At 41.9% G+C, this 16,459-nt stretch overlaps 1 protein-coding gene and 1 long non-coding RNA gene across 10 annotated transcripts in view; one reads left to right on the top strand and one right to left on the bottom strand.

Moving 5' to 3' along the window:
- The window catches only part of LOC126082729 (uncharacterized), a 31,391-nt gene extending 29,894 nt beyond the window's left edge, over window positions 1-1,497 (bottom strand). The window contains exon 1 of the long non-coding RNA XR_007518628.1: window positions 1,413-1,497. This is a non-coding gene — a long non-coding RNA (uncharacterized LOC126082729). The remainder of the gene's footprint in view (window positions 1-1,412) is intronic.
- The window catches only part of SECISBP2 (SECIS binding protein 2), a 41,390-nt gene continuing 26,418 nt past the window's right edge, over window positions 1,488-16,459 (top strand). For 6 of the 9 annotated variants that reach the window (XR_007518625.1, XM_049895559.1, XM_049895562.1 and 3 more), the window contains exons 1-7: window positions 1,656-2,062; window positions 2,863-3,008; window positions 8,665-8,914; window positions 9,166-9,289; window positions 10,639-10,865; window positions 12,814-12,895; window positions 14,855-15,063. Coding sequence is in view for 8 of the 9 variants with exons in the window: in XM_049895559.1 (XP_049751516.1) it covers window positions 2,003-2,062; window positions 2,863-3,008; window positions 8,665-8,914; window positions 9,166-9,289; window positions 10,639-10,865; window positions 12,814-12,895; window positions 14,855-15,063 (1,098 nt within the window). In the remaining variant the exon portion in view is untranslated. Of the gene's footprint in view, window positions 1,619-1,655; window positions 2,092-2,862; window positions 3,009-8,664; window positions 8,915-9,165; window positions 9,290-10,638; window positions 10,866-12,813; window positions 12,896-14,854; window positions 15,064-16,459 lie in introns of those variants that run through there. The other 3 variants (XM_049895565.1, XM_049895560.1, XM_049895561.1) reach the window with 2 other exon arrangements.

The following is a 16,459-nucleotide window of genomic DNA, read 5'->3' as shown; positions in this document are numbered from 1 at the left end:
CGTCCTTTAAATCTACCCCATACCTTCCTTCAAGCCTCTGAGCAAGCCGTTCACCCTCTCCAACTCTGCTCTGGCCTCTTAACGCCGTCTATGGAAATCCACTCTACGGTACCTCCCCCAGTGACTCTGGCCAACCTCTATGTTCTGGTGACATTTCTCATAGTACTTAAGGCATTCTACCCTCATATAGAACAAACCTGTGATGCCTTTTTTTAATTCACAAAAATCACAGTTTTCTAGCTTTTCCTCTAGCTTACCGTAGCACAATTTTTATGTTCAATAGCTGTTGAAAGAAACTGAGCAATTTTGAAATTAAATTCTGTTCTGTGGTTATCTCCAAACTTTGCTTCAAATTTCTGTAAATTCAATTAGCTGGATAAAACAGTTGCCCTGGTGTTGATTCCAACTCATGGCAACCCTGTGTGTGTCAGAGTAGTGGGGTAGAGATAAAGAGCTCAGCTGCTAACCAAAAATGTTGGCAGTTCAAATTCACCAGTCGTTCCTTGGAAACCCTATGGGGCAGGTCTACTCTGTCCTATAGGGTCGCTTCAAGTTGGAAACCGTCTCAGTGGCACCTAACAACACCTGAGTTGGAACTGACTCCAGAGGTAGTGGGTTTGGTTTTTTTTTTTTTTCGCCTGGGTGGACTCAAACCCCTAACACTTCAGTTAGCAGCAGAGCACGATAATCTTTTGCAACACCCAGGGACTCCTGGAAATTTAGGATGCCAATAACCATAGCCTTGGTTTCCCAGGTCTGTAAAACTTTTACAGGGATTGCAATTACCAGAATCCACTACCTTCAGGAAATGCAGTGCGGTGTGTGGTGGGGGTGGGGTGTAAAGTAGTTAGCCTCAAGGACTCTGCAGAGGCATCTTTTGTTAGGAAGCTTCTTTCCTCCTCTTCAGGAACAGCTCAACCTATCCAAGGAGCTCTCCTGTCCCTATCTCTTACGCCAGAACCTGCCAGGTGACGCAAGTAAAGCCTCCAGGCCTGGCTAATCCAAGATCTGTTCAATTGCTGCTACCTTTGCTGGTTTTGCTTCATATAATCCAGCACTTCAGGGCTCCTCTGACGTGTGCAGAGGCTGCAAATCCAAACGGCTACCAGAAAGGTCGAAGGAAGGGTCAGCGGCAGGATCCCGGACACAGCACTCCCTACCACTGCTCAGTGGGGCACCACATTTCCAGACCCAACCAGGTGGCGTAGTGGGTGCTAAAACTACTAACCAAAAGTCGGCAGTTCCAATCCGCCAGGCGCTCCTTGGGGACTCTACGGGACAATTCTACTCTGCCCTATAGGGTCGCTATGAGTCGGAATCAACCCGACAACAACGAGCTTTTATTTTTTTAAACCAAGGGTGGCGACACCAACAACTGCCGCGTGGAGCTACTCCACTACCTCAACACGTACTTCCGGCCGGGAGGAGAGACGGACGAGTCGCGTTTCTGTGACGCACTTCCTGGCGTCCCCTCCAAAGGCGGAAGAGCAGGGGGAAGGAAGGGCGGGTCGCTCGCTGGTCCCGCCAGCCGTCGGGCCGGCTGCTGGCCTCTCCCGGCGGGGCCTCCTCCGAGCCGCTCGCCATGGCGTCGGAGCGGCCACGGGAGCCGGAAGGCGAGGTGAGGGCAGCCAGGGGTTTGCCCGAGCCCTCTGCGGATGGGCGGAGAGGGATTGGGAGTCCGCGGCTCCCCTTCTACCCGTCCCTCGGGGCAATGGTCGCTCTCTCCAAGGCCTCAGCTCCGCACCGTGCCTGAGTTGACCCGCGGCGGGCGGACGAAGGGGCGGGAGCTCCCTGAGTCTCCGTCTGGCGGTGACGGCGCTGCAGGAACCCTGCGATGTGTCCTGACGCCGGGGCGACGGTGGGCGTGGGCCGGAGGCTACTGACGGCGCCAGTGCGTAAGCGCGACTGGCCGGCAGCCACCAGCCTCGGCGGGGGTAGGGGGATGGTCGCGCTGGCAAACACCTCCCGGCGTTGAGAACTGTGTTTAAGTTAACGGCGGCGGATGAGCTTGACTGACTCCCGACTGCCCACACCCGAGGATTTCGTAAGGGCATGTGAAATGGTGCGCTTTTACCGCATTTTTAAGAAGAGGTAGTTTATTTTTAAAGCAATTTAGGTTTTTTAAAACGTTAAAAGTTTTAGCTCTCCATACTCAGCGCTACCCTAGGTGAAGCCCAGGCAATGGCATGAATTAGTTTTAAGCTTTAATTAAAAGTCAAGGCTGTAAGATTCTTGGTACAAATAAATCTCTAATATATCAAAAACTACTAAAAAAAAAAATTTACGAATTTTTAATTCCGATTCCAGCGGCTCATGGCGGCAGGATGGTTTTCTAGCAAAGCGTGTTTTTGCTTATCCACGAAACGAGACTCTTGGTGTCTCAGTAAAAATCAGACGTTTTGTGTGACGAGAAATTTCATGCAAATAAGCTTTTCCAGTGCATTTTGAGTGCTAAGTTAAGCATTCCGCCGGTGTATTTGCAACGGTTTTACAGTCCTCGGTTATTCCTAACCAAAGCTGAAAAGTAAAATACCGTTATTCCAAGTTTAAGTCTTGGAATAACATTGTCAGTATGGTTTTAACTATGTAATCAGGGTTGAATCTTATTTCCACTTTAATTTGTTGACATCGTTGTTTTATTTTTAACATATCGAAGCCTACTTTTTCTAATAAAAAAGCATTGGGGAGAAATTGTTAGCAAATATTGTTTTCTTTGATAGGCATAAGTGAGTGAGTGATCACGAACCCTAGATTAGTATTTCTGGGGCTGTTAGAATCCAGTCCCTCTGTTTGTTTGTTTGTTTGCTTTTCGTTGAGCTCAATGTGTGTAGCCAAAAACACTTTTTTTTTTTTTTACTTCAGGGCATCAAGTTATCAGCAGATGTCAAACCGTTTGTTCCCAAACTTTCCGGGCTAAACATGGCGTGGTCAGAGTCCTCAGAAGCATGTGTCTTTCCCAGCTGCGCAGCCTCCTACTATCCATTTGTTCAGGAACTGCCAGTGACTGAGTATGTATCTTTCTAAATATCATGCCTTACCTTGTTGTTGTCAGGTGCCTTCGAGTCGGTTCTGACTCAGTGATCCTGTGCCCAAGCGAAGGAAACACGGCCCAGTCCCACATGATCCTCACAGTTGTCACTATGCTTGAGCCCATTGTTACAGCCACTGTGTCAGTCCATCTCCTTGAGGGTCTTCCTCTTTTTTCACTGATGCTCTACTTTACCAGGCCTGATGTCCTTCTCCAGGGACTGGTCCGTCCTTACCTAGGGGACTTTATTTCTTGGCTTTCAACGGTGATTAGGCATCCAAATATGCTGTAACTAACACACTTTTAAAATTTTGCAGAGTGGCTAAATATGCTCCTCAGCCTAGAGTTTGAGCCAGTAACACAACTTCATTGTATTATACAGGCAAAATTGAAACTTTAAACTGTGCTCCCCGTTTTTTTCTTTGTTAAAAGTATCAAAATTCAAAGATTTGAAACATAAAGTTTGTTCTGAGCTGTTTTCTATATGCATATAGGGGGACCATTCTGATTCCAAAATAAAGCAAATGTCTGGAAGGAGGCTAGTTACAATAAAACTCAAAAAGAGAAAAGAAGGGAGAAGAATAGGAGATCAACCACTGGCTAATCTTAAAATGATTGATTTTACCCTACCTCCCCCCCCTTAGTGAGATCAACTGATACCAGGTCACAAGGTGGTCTCTGGCCTTCCAGCCACCTGCAGCCATGCTACCTTTTGAAATGTAAGTTAAGTAAGCCTGAGTTGGAATTGGCTCTGAGGAAATTAGTTTTTTGTTTGTTTGTTTGTTTTAAGCCTGGCTTTGAACAGGAAAGAAAAGAATAGCAGCTTTAGGTGGAAAAAAAGCCAATGGCAGGATTAATTTTGGGTCAGGAATTTTTTTACGGTTAAGGGTAAGAAAAACCTTAAAATGAAAGTAAGAGGTCATTGATTTTTCTCTTTGATCCCTCCATATGCACAATTATTTTGGGCAAACAAGATACCAGACTGCATTGCATTTGTTAGTAAACGTAGTTTTAAGATTCCCTTATGCATAAAGTTTAGAAATACACAGTGTTTCTAATAGACAGGAAATGGCAAAGGAAGAAGCTAAGTAAAGAAATAAACGTGCTTTTCATTTTCAAGGTTTAACATTTAAAAATCTTGCTACGGGACTGCTTGGAGCTAGTAATCGTGGCCTCCTTTTTGTGTGATGAATTCTTTGGAAATTGCTGAGTTTCACTTTCAACCAGATGCTTTATATATGCTTATGGAGATGGATTTTGCACAGTTACAGATTTTGACTTTAAATTCTATATTTGAGTTGAACGAAGGCTTATGTTTTCGTTTCAGTTTAATTTTTCCTTCTAAAAATTCATTCCACTATTACTTGAATTTGGAAAAATAATTGTTAACCTTTCACTTAATTGTGTAGATCTGTTTGTAAGGTCAGCATTAGCTTTAGTGCTTGTGTAAGAATCCTTGTATGTTACATTCCTTTGATACAGTTTAAATTTGTTGCCTTTTTTGTGTGTTTGCCTGCATGGTGTGATTGACAATAATTTACGCTTCGTATGATTATAAGCAAGGAAAAGATAGGCTCACAATATTCCTGCCTAACAAAACAAAGATAAAACCACTCAATTGCCTGTGGAGACTCATAGGTACCCTGTGCAGAGGTTCGAGGGGGTGGGGGGTACAGAGGGGGGGTTCTTGCCCTCGGTGCAAGCCCAAGGGGTTCCAGTTAAGGTGCCACAAATACGAAGGGTGCCTGGCTGAGGCAGCTAGACAGGAGGGAAGAAGTTTCTGTTTACACATCCCCTCTGTCAACGTCTGTTCATCATGAAATGGGTCGGGGAGACACAACTTAGAGATTGCTGCTGGGCGCTTGTTGCTGTGCCTCTGACCCCATGTGTATCGGAGTGGAACTGTATTCCGTGGGGTTTTCTCAGCAGTGATTTTATGGGTACAGATCACCAGACCTTACTTCTGCCGCCCCGCCGGGTAGGCTTGAACTGCCGACCTTTCGGCTAGTTGAGCACAGGCTGTTTGTGCCATTCAGGGACTGTTCCACTCCATAGCAACCTAAATCATCTATGTATGTTCCCTTCCCTTCACTTAAATGCGGCAGCCTTTTACAGACTGTCCACCCCCAGCACACAAAGCAGTGCCTTCAAATATATTTTACATGTTCACTCAGAATTAATTATTAAAAGTTTCTTTGTGGAAAGCACTACATGTTAAGGAGAAAAGTGGTTATCTCATGGTCATGTTTTTATAGACTTGAACTGATAAGGATGAAAGAAAAGGTACCAGTCTCCCCAGATTTTTGTAATAGGACAAGACAAGGAAATACTAGGGGAAGTGTTCTGATATAGAATTTACTACGTTTGGAAAATACTGATTACTGGCTGGTATAATGAACAAACTATAAATAGAAGGCTATGCAAACAAGGTAAGTTCTCTGTTCCAGGTGATGTCCAAGGCCAGTGGCTTTGAGAGTCACCTCCTCTGTGTGACAAGTCGTGTAACACAGGCTGTGATGATGTGTACGTTGTGTTTGTTATGATGTCCTTCCACTTTGTTCATCCTTGCCACAATCTGTGAGGTTGGCAGGGGGGTGTCATTATTACACAGGTTAGAAACTTTTTTCAGAAGCCACTTAAGTAGGAAATGCCAGGACCAAGAGTTAGCATTCGGTTCTTCTGACTCAAACTTGATTGTATTTCCCAAAGATGCTATTGTGTTTGGCAAGAGTTTGTTGAGCATTTTCAGCATCTTTTAATATTTGTGTGGAAGCTTTGGAAAGCACCAGTTAATGCTTTTAAATCTTAAACCATGAGATGATTAGCATGGGGCCTAGCAGTACAGAATAGCACAGGGCAGAGCTTTGAAGTTCATGGTTCCAGTCAGCTGGGTGGGTGCAGGAGGGGCTGTGTCCCACGCAGCACTGGCCTGACTGAAGGAACAAGGTACAAGATCTGTCTGTGAGAAGAGTAATAAGGGTAATTGTTTGGTGAAGCCATCACTTGGTTGAAAGCCTAGAGAGTACAGCAGAAAAGCTTTGGTTTGCTGGGGTAGGAAAAGGGAACTTTTGGTGGTATTTTGAATAGGGTCGTAATAATGACTCCTGGATTCTGGCTGGATTTTTAAGGGGAGGGGACTTGAAGGCTCTGACTAGATTCCAGGCATCGGAAATAGACATCTGTTCAAAGAAATATAGAAAGGTTTCCAAATATTGAAAGGTTGCTATGGGTTTTGGTGGGTTATAATTAGATAGGTCTCCAGGCTAACACACAGGAGGAGTGGCAGGGTCATTTGTAGGAACAGCAGCTGGAAATGGGGGTGATTTGGGAACTACATGTTAGTTTTGGATTTATATCCATTGCATTTGGAAAACGCAAAATATTAAATGGGAATGGCCTCTAAGTTGGAGGCCTGGAGTTGGCAAAGGTGATGGATTGGCAGTGTATATGTGAGTCAGGAGGAGAGGTTCAGACTTGGGATGAGTCTAACAGTTGAGATAGGGAGGCTGCAGAGGAGGTGGCACCATGGGAAAGTGGGTGAGGCTGGGAGTACAAGAGCTGAGAATACCAGCTGGTGGAGCTTTTCAGGCAACATGATGGAAGAGGCAGACCCAGCTGATTGATGTCTTGAAGGAGAGGCTGTTAAGTTTGGCAAGAAGGTGATCATGGGGGACACAGAGGCTTTGGTAAAGGAGCCAGGGGAAATAGAGCAGTTGAGAGATCAGTGGGTACTGCACAAATCCACAGGACAGGGTGGCGTTAGGAGGTGAACTCCTAATAACAAAAGGGGAGGTAGTTTGAGAAGGTGAATGTAAAGAAGGTATGTTGCTGTGGGCTTCATCTGGGAAGTTTATGGCTACTGGAATTTTCCAGACAAGCAGTTGAAGCCACAACACTGCTGTTGGTTGTCTGGTTTATATTTTCTATTGTGTTTCTGTTTTCTTGGAAAGGAAAAATAATTAACTTTTCAGAGAAAGGCCCATGAGGGGACAGAAACCCAAGGATGCGTGAGTAATTTGTCCAAAGTTGATGACTAGATAGAACTGGGGCCCAAACCAAGGTCTCCTGATTCACAGATGAAAATTCCTAAAGTGCCTCTAAACTATGCCCCTCCTTTCTTTTTTAGCTACTAAATTCCGTTTGTCTGTTTATTTGTCCGTTTTTGAATGTGGAATATTCTTTTCTTAATTGTGTTTGCTACCAACCCATCTTCTCTACCCTTCTTATCTTATGAAGAATAGCTTATTCACCTGCACCTGAAAGCTGCCTCCCATTAGATTTTCCAAGCATCAGACAAAATAAAAGAGGGATGCCCACAAGCATCTAGGGAGTGGGCAAAGCTTTTGACTTTTTCTCTCTTCTGTACAAAGAATGAGTTTCCAAGACACTGCGAACAGCATGAGACTGTGTGTTCTGTGGGGGCAGAAAAGGTCAGTAAAAAAGTTTTGTTTGGCTTCAAATTGAGAATATCTCACTGGTAGAATTAATTACCTGTAAGTAACAGACTTTACAAGATCTAAACTTAGTCCACAGTACATAGAGCAGTGATGGTACAGGACAACGTAGAATTGATCGAGTACTGAACGAAAGGGCAAGCTAACATGGTAAACATTCTGTTAATCTGTTAGGGGTGGAGCCTGTAGAGAGACTGCCTTTCTTTTCCATTGTAGTCTCTCTTACTTGCAGAAGATTAGAAATATGATTTTTGGTAGTGTTAACAGGCTGAGGGTCACACACACAGGAGGTTTCATGACTAGATTTAGGTTCTGCTGCCTTTCACTGTACCAGTGCACTTTGTTATTTCATTGGTTTATTACAAGAAAATTTTCAGCTCTGGGAATTCACAGAAGCATCTGCTGGTGCTGATTTGAGGGGTTTTCACTTACAAGAATGAAAAGATTGTGCTTTGTAACTATTTTAACTCTGCCGTGGGCATTTTGTCCTTGTATCAGCATACATAGGGAAATGATTGAAACCTCTAGCAGTATACCAAATTAGCTAAAAAACAAAACCAGTGTTAAATTATATTTTGGTTTAGTGGCATGAATAAATTGAGGCCAGTAACAGTTTTCAGAGATGGGGTCCGTTTCATTAGTAAGATGTGTGGGTCTTAGACTGCTGTGCTGCGCAGCACCCCCTTTGCCACTCTGGTCCTGACTGTCAGCAGAGCACAGGGTGTGGTGAGCTCAGGCAGAGCAGGCGCTGGAGAGGACCATCTGCAGGAATCTGGAGGCCTCGGGGAGGCAGGCCCTGCAGGTCGTTGGGTAGGAGTTGGATTGGGTAGTCGTGTGCTCCATAAAAAGCACATGGTCTGGTCTTTATGGCCATTTTGTCAGGAGAGCTGACAGAATGAGACCAAAGGTTGCTGGAGCATCTCCTAGCTATATTGTTGTTTATTATAGTGTAACCCTCTCATGGGATTCCTGGCTCATTCGTGAAAAAATACGGAGAGGTCAGCAGCTTCCTTTATGTGTTAAGAAAGAAATGCTTTTATTTGGCTTTTAATTAAGGATATTCCACTGTTAAGATGAATGACCTCAAATGCATTAAAAAGTTTGAACTAGTTTTTTACAAAATATTAAGCTGCTTGGTTTATGGTATAAAATCTGCAACTGAAATTTACACTCTTTATTTAGGCAGAAAATATATACGGAAGATATGACCTTTGGAGCTTCAGCTTTTCCACCTCAGTATTTATCTTCTGACATAACTGTTCATCCATACGCCTATTCTCCTTACACCTTTGAGTCTACACAAAATGTTTGTTCAGTGCCTGGCTCCCAGTATGAGTACAGCCAACCTGGTTGTTACCAAGATTTCCAAACAGTTACAGCCCGAAGTGAGCACACGTGCCGTCTCCCTCAAGAGGCTAAAGGTCTGCTTAAGGTGAGTATGTGCTGCGGGTTTTGTTGTGCCTGTGAGCCGGTCGCTTAAATGTTGATGATGTACAGGCATTGGTAAATTCATGCATGATATTTAAGCATCACTTATCTTTTTCTTGGATTTTTAAGAATTAATTTGCTCTAACTTTTTAAAAAACGATTAAATGGTGAATGATTGTGAATTTATAATTTATGATCTTTTTTCCCCGTAGTGGTCACTTTCTTATTTCTTGTTATTTTTAATCTTTCTTGCAGAAAAAAACATACCATGAGCCAAAGTTTGATCAAAAAAGGGCTGATGGAACTATATCATCTGATACAAAATCAGCTAAAGGTTCCCATCATCTATCCATTCCTGCAGAAAATAGCTTGAAATCAGGTAAAAAATAAAAAGAAAGAAAAAACCTCTACAGTAAACTCCCAAGTGTCTGGCAGAATGAGAGTGTTGCGTTAACCTAAGCCACCCACCAGAGAAGTCACAGCTGTCTATACAGGCTACCTCTGTAGGGTTGCTCATAGCGGCTGCTCCAAGGTCCAGGGATCTCAGCTCCTCACACCTCCTGGACGCCTCGTCTCCTGTTGTGTTGTGGGCTCTGTGGTGGGCCCTTGCCATGTTATAACTGTGAGTATTCACGAAGAGCTGGTTTAGGGTTACATGGCAAGCAGGTGGTGACCAGAGCTTTCAGATCATGTCCTTAAATCAGAGCAAAAATATATACATATAATCCTTTGGTTGTGTTTGATCATGTTCATTCCTGAAATAATTTCTCTGATATTCTCTTGGGGCTCTTCTGACAGCAGGGAGAATTTGATTGTGGTTTCAGTTCCATTCTAAACACTACCAAACCTGGGGCATTATAGTTATTCAGGGGACACTGTTTTTATCTGTGCCAGAAGTCATGTCTGCTCTCGGCTTGAAAACTACTCTTCAGTCTGTGGCTGAGAGTTAGCGACTCCACATGGTGTCTGCCGGTTTTTTCCTGTGAGTAAGTTATTCACTAGTGCAGTTTGGTCACAGACATCACCTATTTATGTAATAACTGAAAACCTTTCTACTAATGTGCTTACTGTGAATGGTCTACCACTTTGTTTACAGGTATAGTTTATATTACTTGGTGTATAAATTTGTCTTTTTACATTGGCTTCACTCATGAACCATCTGGTACATGGAAATGTAAAAGGAAAGTTTGCTTGTTAATTCTAATAACTCTTGCTTTATAATTAAATACGGGGGCTTTATGGTGTGGTAGCCTGCTTCACCATTCATTTGCATTTAAAGGAGAAAAATGGGGAAAAGGTTACAAGTTTAACTCTACTTGCTTTCCTGCACCTAGGTCAACTGAAAAACTACAGAAATTTTATACACTTAAATGTATTAGAGTCCCTTTAAATTTGCAGAACTTTAAAATGTTTACTAAGAATAATGACAGTGTCCAGCTGCATCATGAAGTTGAGGTAGATATTTCATACACTTTAGAAGGACCCCTCAGGTTTGCAGTGGGTTTGGGTATTCTGCATGGCGGCCTCACCAGAGTGATTGATCCTTGGGGTCAGTCATGTTTTACACCATTACACAGAAGGGTGACAACTCTTGCCACAGTTAGGGTGTTTTGACAACAACCTGTTGCATAAATAGCAAGAGACTTTCTACTGTATAATTTAAGCTTGAGGACAGACCAACAAGCCATATCTAAATTTTTACACCCACTTTCCATTTTACACTTACAGATGTCTGTCATAAACGCACAGACAGGAAATCCAGAGTCACTGAAAAGAGTGGATCTACCTCCAAACCTGAGTTTGAATTTAGCAGGTTGGACTTTCCTGAACTGCAGAGTCCAGAGAGCAGTGGTATATTAGAGATACCAAAGCAACCCAAATGGGGCCCTTTGCGCTCCAGTACGCCCAGCATTTCTCTCCTGAGAGAAATCAAAGCACCCGCAGTGTTATCAGAGGTCAGTTGAGGTCCGTTCTCTGTTTCTCTTTCTCTTCTTCCCTGTCTTCGGTGGTAACGGCTTATGGTTGGTCTGCCTGAGATCTGCTAGGATGTGCATTGACCCTTCCTTCATTACGAGAAGCCATTTTCCTGTTAAATTGCTGTGGGAGGTGAGGCTGGTGAATTTACAGCAGCCACTTTATTTGGGCAGATTCTCGACCGCCTTCGTGCCCGGCATTGGCCCTGGGTATGTGTGCTGGCTGCACAGTCTTGGAACTCCATGTCTTCATCAAGGGGAGGGAGACACAGGTTGCTCCAGAGTCAGTGGGTACTTACAGCTCATGAGAAGTGGTACAGGGTGCGTGGGAGCCTTGGGTGGGGGGCTGGGAGGGTGACATAGTACTTGCGTTACCGTTGGGACATGCAGTAAGGTATACAGTACATAATGTTTATGTACGATTTACCACACTGATTGCCTTACTGTGTAGTCCCACTGTTTTGTTTTTTTTCTTTTAATTTTCTTTCCAAAAGAAATCTTTCTTTCTTGATTGTATTAGTAGTGTCTGGAAACACTAGAAACGTATTAAGAAAAAAATATATGTAATTGTCTGAAGTCATGCAACCATGTGAAAACCATGACTAATACCTAATCTTTTTTTTGTAGTATATTGTGGGAATGGGGGGTGGGATAGGGCTTCCTTCAATTTGGAATTATGCATATGTATAAAAAAAAATTTTTTTTTTTTTTTTTATAGTCTTATATTTGAATTTTTAGAAACCTTTGTGGTACTTTTTTCCATGTCAGTAACCATTTCTTAAAAACAATTGTTCCATTGAATTTGTCGTATCACTCTGCTGTGATTTATTTATCCATTCTTGAACAGGTAAGTTGTTTCTAATTTTTCACTGGCCTCGGTGAGCGTAAAAGTTACATTTACTAAAAAATCAGGCTGTGTTCTAACAGTTTTGTTTTTATTACTGGGCTCAGATACAATGAAATAGCAAAGTGAGTAAATTTATGAAGCATATTAGCTTTAAAGATAATTTTGAGTCAGGTGTCTACTTCACGGATTAACACTGAAGCTACTTATTTATTTTTGCCTCTAGTGTTGTTGGTCAATTGGAGGTGTCTGTTTTAATACGCTTATATATCCCCATCACCAAATACTGTCATTATGTGTCCTATGTTCAGTTTGTGAAACAGCTAGATAACACATTGTCTAAAAAAATGATTATCACCCCTAAGTACTGTGCTCCTTTAAAAAACCACATACATGACACCAAACAGTCAACAGTTACTTTAAAACGAAGATGGGAACAAAAGGGGACAAGGAAACTAGATTAATGGAAACAGAACAACCAGAATGAAAATAACGAGAATATTCATGCATCGTGAAGAATGTAATTAATGTTACCGAACAATTTGTGTAGAATGGGAACCTAAAGTGCCGTGTAAATCTTTACTGAAAGCAATAAAATATTGAGAGAGAGAGAAAAAAAAAAACCCTAGCCCTAAACTTAACTTTAACCTAAGCCCTAGAACTATACCTAACACTAACTCAAACCATAACTGGATGCCTAGCCCTAACCGTAAATCTAACCCTAGCCTAACCTGGACAGACCTGAGGGTGGGGGGGATCGTGTAGACAGACATATATCTGCTGATGTGGGAAGTTGTCTGTAATAACTTTTTTTAAGTTGTACAAAGTTAGTGTGGTTTGATCCCGTTGTTGACATCCGTATAGAAAAGATGCACATACATTTCTCTCACAGGCTGCTACCGAAGGTGGAGCTTTCCTCTAGGGAGAGAGATGTGCGAAAAAGAGGAAGCTAACTTTTTACGTTATGTACTTGTGTATTTGAATATTTAACACGTTTTGCAAATTTTAAGAAGGATAAGGAAACTACATAAACATTAAATATCTTTCTATTTCAAATAGTAAGAAATTAACTGGCTTGTTTTTTAGGGTGAAATAGTGGTCAAAAATAAAAATCCCACTGAGTCTGTGGCTGATAGTGCTCCCAGCAGTTGTTCTTCATGTACAAGAGGTAAGAGTGGCTACAAAATATTATTTTAAAAAATTGGTTGTTTATTTTCTAGGTTCATTTTGAACCCCAGTGCAGTGGAAATGTTTTGGCTTTAAAGTCTTCTTTAAGGCAGCTGATGGGTTGTGGATAAACTGACATCAATGTTTGTGTAGAAAATTTAAGTAAATGAGATCCCACATCCGTGCTTAAGGAGTATGTTGTTGTTGCTGTGTGCCCTTGAGTCCATTCCGACTCACAGCAGCCCCATATGACAGAGTGGAACTGCCTCATAGGGTTTTGGAGGCTGTAATCTTGATGGGAGCAGATTGCCAGGCCTTTTCTCCCATGGTGGTTTACAGCCAAGCCCTTAAGCATTTTGCCACCAGGGCTTCTTTAAAGGAGTATAAAATAAGAGAAAATCTAAAAATGTTTATGCAATTAAGTAAAAAATTTTATGGAGTCAGAAATCACTATTACCTATGCCAGTGCATCTCATATTTTTTGTCTCGGGATCCCTTAGTACTCTTAAAAAATGAAAGCCTCAAAGGAGCAATATCTATCAATATTTATCATATTAGAAGTTAAAACTGGGAAATTTAAATTATTTTTTAATAATTCCCTTAAAAACAGCAGTAATAAGCCCATTACATGTTGACCTTGTGACCTGTGTTTATGAGGCAGAACTGTTTCCCCAAAAAGAAAAGAGAGTGAGGAGAGTGGCGCCGTCACTGTTTGACATTTTCCAGTCTCTGCAGCATCTGACCCTGTGGGTCTGCATCACTGCCAGTGTCAGGCAGCCCAGGGATACTGCACACCCTGAGAGGGAAAGGCCAAATCAGGCCTTAGGACTACTGTGAAAATAGTTGTGATGTGGGCCTCCCGAGAGGCTCTCGGGACCTTGGCCCATTGTTTGAAAACTCCTGGTCTGTCTTATCCTAGCTAAGAAGTAACCTGTTTGGAGAGTTTTAGTAGATTCTGCCTCTTAAATTCACAGTAGCCTGTCCTGTCAGAAGAATTTTTTCATAAGGTATTCCACAGTTACCTACAGGTGCCTTTTTTTTTTTTTTTTTTGCATTCTTAAGTTTGGTTCGTACGTGGTTCTGTAAAAATCGTCACTTATGGGGACTGCCCTGAGGCTGCCAGCTGAACTACGCTAAAAGCTAGGTGTTGATAAGAACTGTCTCATGCCTTGTGGTGTAGCCATGAGCTGCTGACAGGTGTTAGCTTCCAAAGGTCATCTGCCAGTATCACGGATGTCCTTTTTAAGAGCCCTGGTGGCACGGTGTCTAAGTGCTCAGCTACTAACTGAAAGGTTGGCAGTTCGAACCTACCGGCCGCCCTGTGGGAGAAAGATGCAGTAGTCTACTTCTGTCTAAAGATTTACAGCCTTGGAAACCCTATGGGGTAGTTTTCTGTCCTTTAGAGTTGCTATGAGTCAGAACGACTTGAGAGCAGTGGGTTTGGGGTTTTGGTCGTTCTGTTTTGTCTGTATAGAGTTTGATGGGCACCTCAAAAGTAGTGCTGCTGTACTTAACGCAGTGCTCTAACAAACGAGAAAAATTGCCAGTTGTGATAGCTGAAGTCTGGTGATCTTTGACTTCTGATGTTAAAAGCACACATCCAGGTTAGTAGGGCTGGAATTTGATCCTTCGCTCGTTAATTCTATGTGTCTGCCACATGGACATAATTGTGGATTGTTGTTTCTTAACTGAAAATGTTTGTGTACCTACCCCCCTCCAAAGTTAAAAGACCAGTTTCTGTGAAAATTAACCTTGTAAGTTAAAGGGAAAAATTCAACATGCATGCTCCAAGAAGAAAAACAAGTTTAGTGAATACTGTAGTTTCCAAGAGGATGTGTTGAACAGTAGCTTAAATTTAACTATGCTCTGGGTAATTACCTCATGTAATGCATGTTTGAGTAACTAAGGAATTTTTGTTTGCTGTTGGGATTGTTCAACAATTTTGGTTGTCTTTGAGCAGAGTTATCTTGGACACCAATGGGTTATGTTGTTCGGCAGTCATTGTCTACAGAACAGTCACGAGCCCCTAAAAATGTTACCTCCATGATAAACCTAAAGACAGTTGCTTCGTCAGCAAATCCTAAAACCGTTAAAGTAGTATCTTCTGAAGTTTCGTCTTCTGACCCTTCCTGCAGCAAAGAGAAACATATTCTTCATCCTTCTAAAAAGGTACGCATCACACTTTGGTTCTGTTGCTCCTCTGTACCTCTAGATGCTCCACTTTTTTCTCACTTGGACCTTGAAAAAATAATAGATTATCATTCAAGGAATAAAATGACAGCTTTTGTACATGGGGGAGGGGTATGCATTCTCCTCCTGTGGTCTTCAGAGTATCTGTGAACCGTTTGGAATTCTTTAAAGGAGATGCTGGCGTTAAGTTCATGCGGTGCTGTGTAAATTCACTGCATCTTTTGTTTCCTCCAGTCTTTTGTCTCTGGAATACTCTAGTAGGGTCCTAGAAGCAAAATAATTGAATTCCACATTTTGTAATCATCTGGTTTATGTTACTGGTTCTAGGTTAATTGCAGTTTATTTCTTTATTATAAGATAGCATTTCAGAATTGATTTTTTTTTTCCCTTTTAATTCGGATGTTATTTCTGTTGATCCCTAGACTTGATTGTTCAAGAGACTTTTGTTGGTCTAGATTTTGCTCTTAATTTTCACTGTGTACTTATACACTATTTTAGGTTGACACAAAGTCTTATTTGTTTAGTGCAGTGGTTTCTTGTCTTTTTGAGTATGAGTCTACTTTTTGATATCCAAAAATGTCGTAACTCATCCCATATAAATGGGAGCTGTGTGTTTGTGATTATTATGGGAAAATACAATAGTAAAACCTACAGTGATGTCAGATATAAGTGCTTATTCATCTCCATTTCCTACATTCATTTGAAGAGTAGCAGTATGTGTAGGTGATGATCCCTTCCTTTGGCTTACTGACAGAGCTTGGCTGGTGGTGGAGCCCTCATGCCTTTTGAGATCCCTCACTGCTCTCTCCAAGGTCCTCCAGGCGTTTGTGTGCAGACCGGACAGCTACAGCCCACTTGGTGTGATGCTCTGCTATACCTCCAAGTCGCTATCCAGGCCACTTTCCTAAGATGGACTTAACATTCCAACAGTTAACAAATTTTGTTTATTTTCCTAGTCTTTTTTTTTTTTTAAATCATACATGCAAGAGAAGTTTATTTTAGGAAATTCCTAAAAGAAAGATAAGTAGGGGAGAAAAATGAACATTTCCAGTAATTTATCACTGATGGATTTACAATTTATAAAACTGGACTGATAGTGGTCATAGTGTTTTTTTTTCCTTTAAAATTTTCTGTATTATGAGTTTTTAAATATGGAAATGATGCATGTAATACTCCAATGATACAGTTCTGGGAAAAAAGAATCTCTCCCATGCCCAAATCTACCAGTTTTCAAAATGACTTGGGTGTTATAACTACTTTAACTGGTTTTTTTTCGCCTTCAGGATCATTTTCCTGAATGCTGGCTCTTTGTAAATAGGGAATGAGAAGTCCAAATCTGAATAAAATTGTCATGGAGTTACACAACTCGATGTCT

This window comes from Elephas maximus, chromosome 9 (genome assembly GCF_024166365.1).
Source record: "Elephas maximus indicus isolate mEleMax1 chromosome 9, mEleMax1 primary haplotype, whole genome shotgun sequence".
NCBI classification, from domain to species: Eukaryota; Metazoa; Chordata; class Mammalia; order Proboscidea; family Elephantidae; genus Elephas; species Elephas maximus.
The sequence above is the reverse complement of the archived record's forward strand: the minus strand, read 5'-3'. Positions and strand labels throughout refer to the sequence as shown.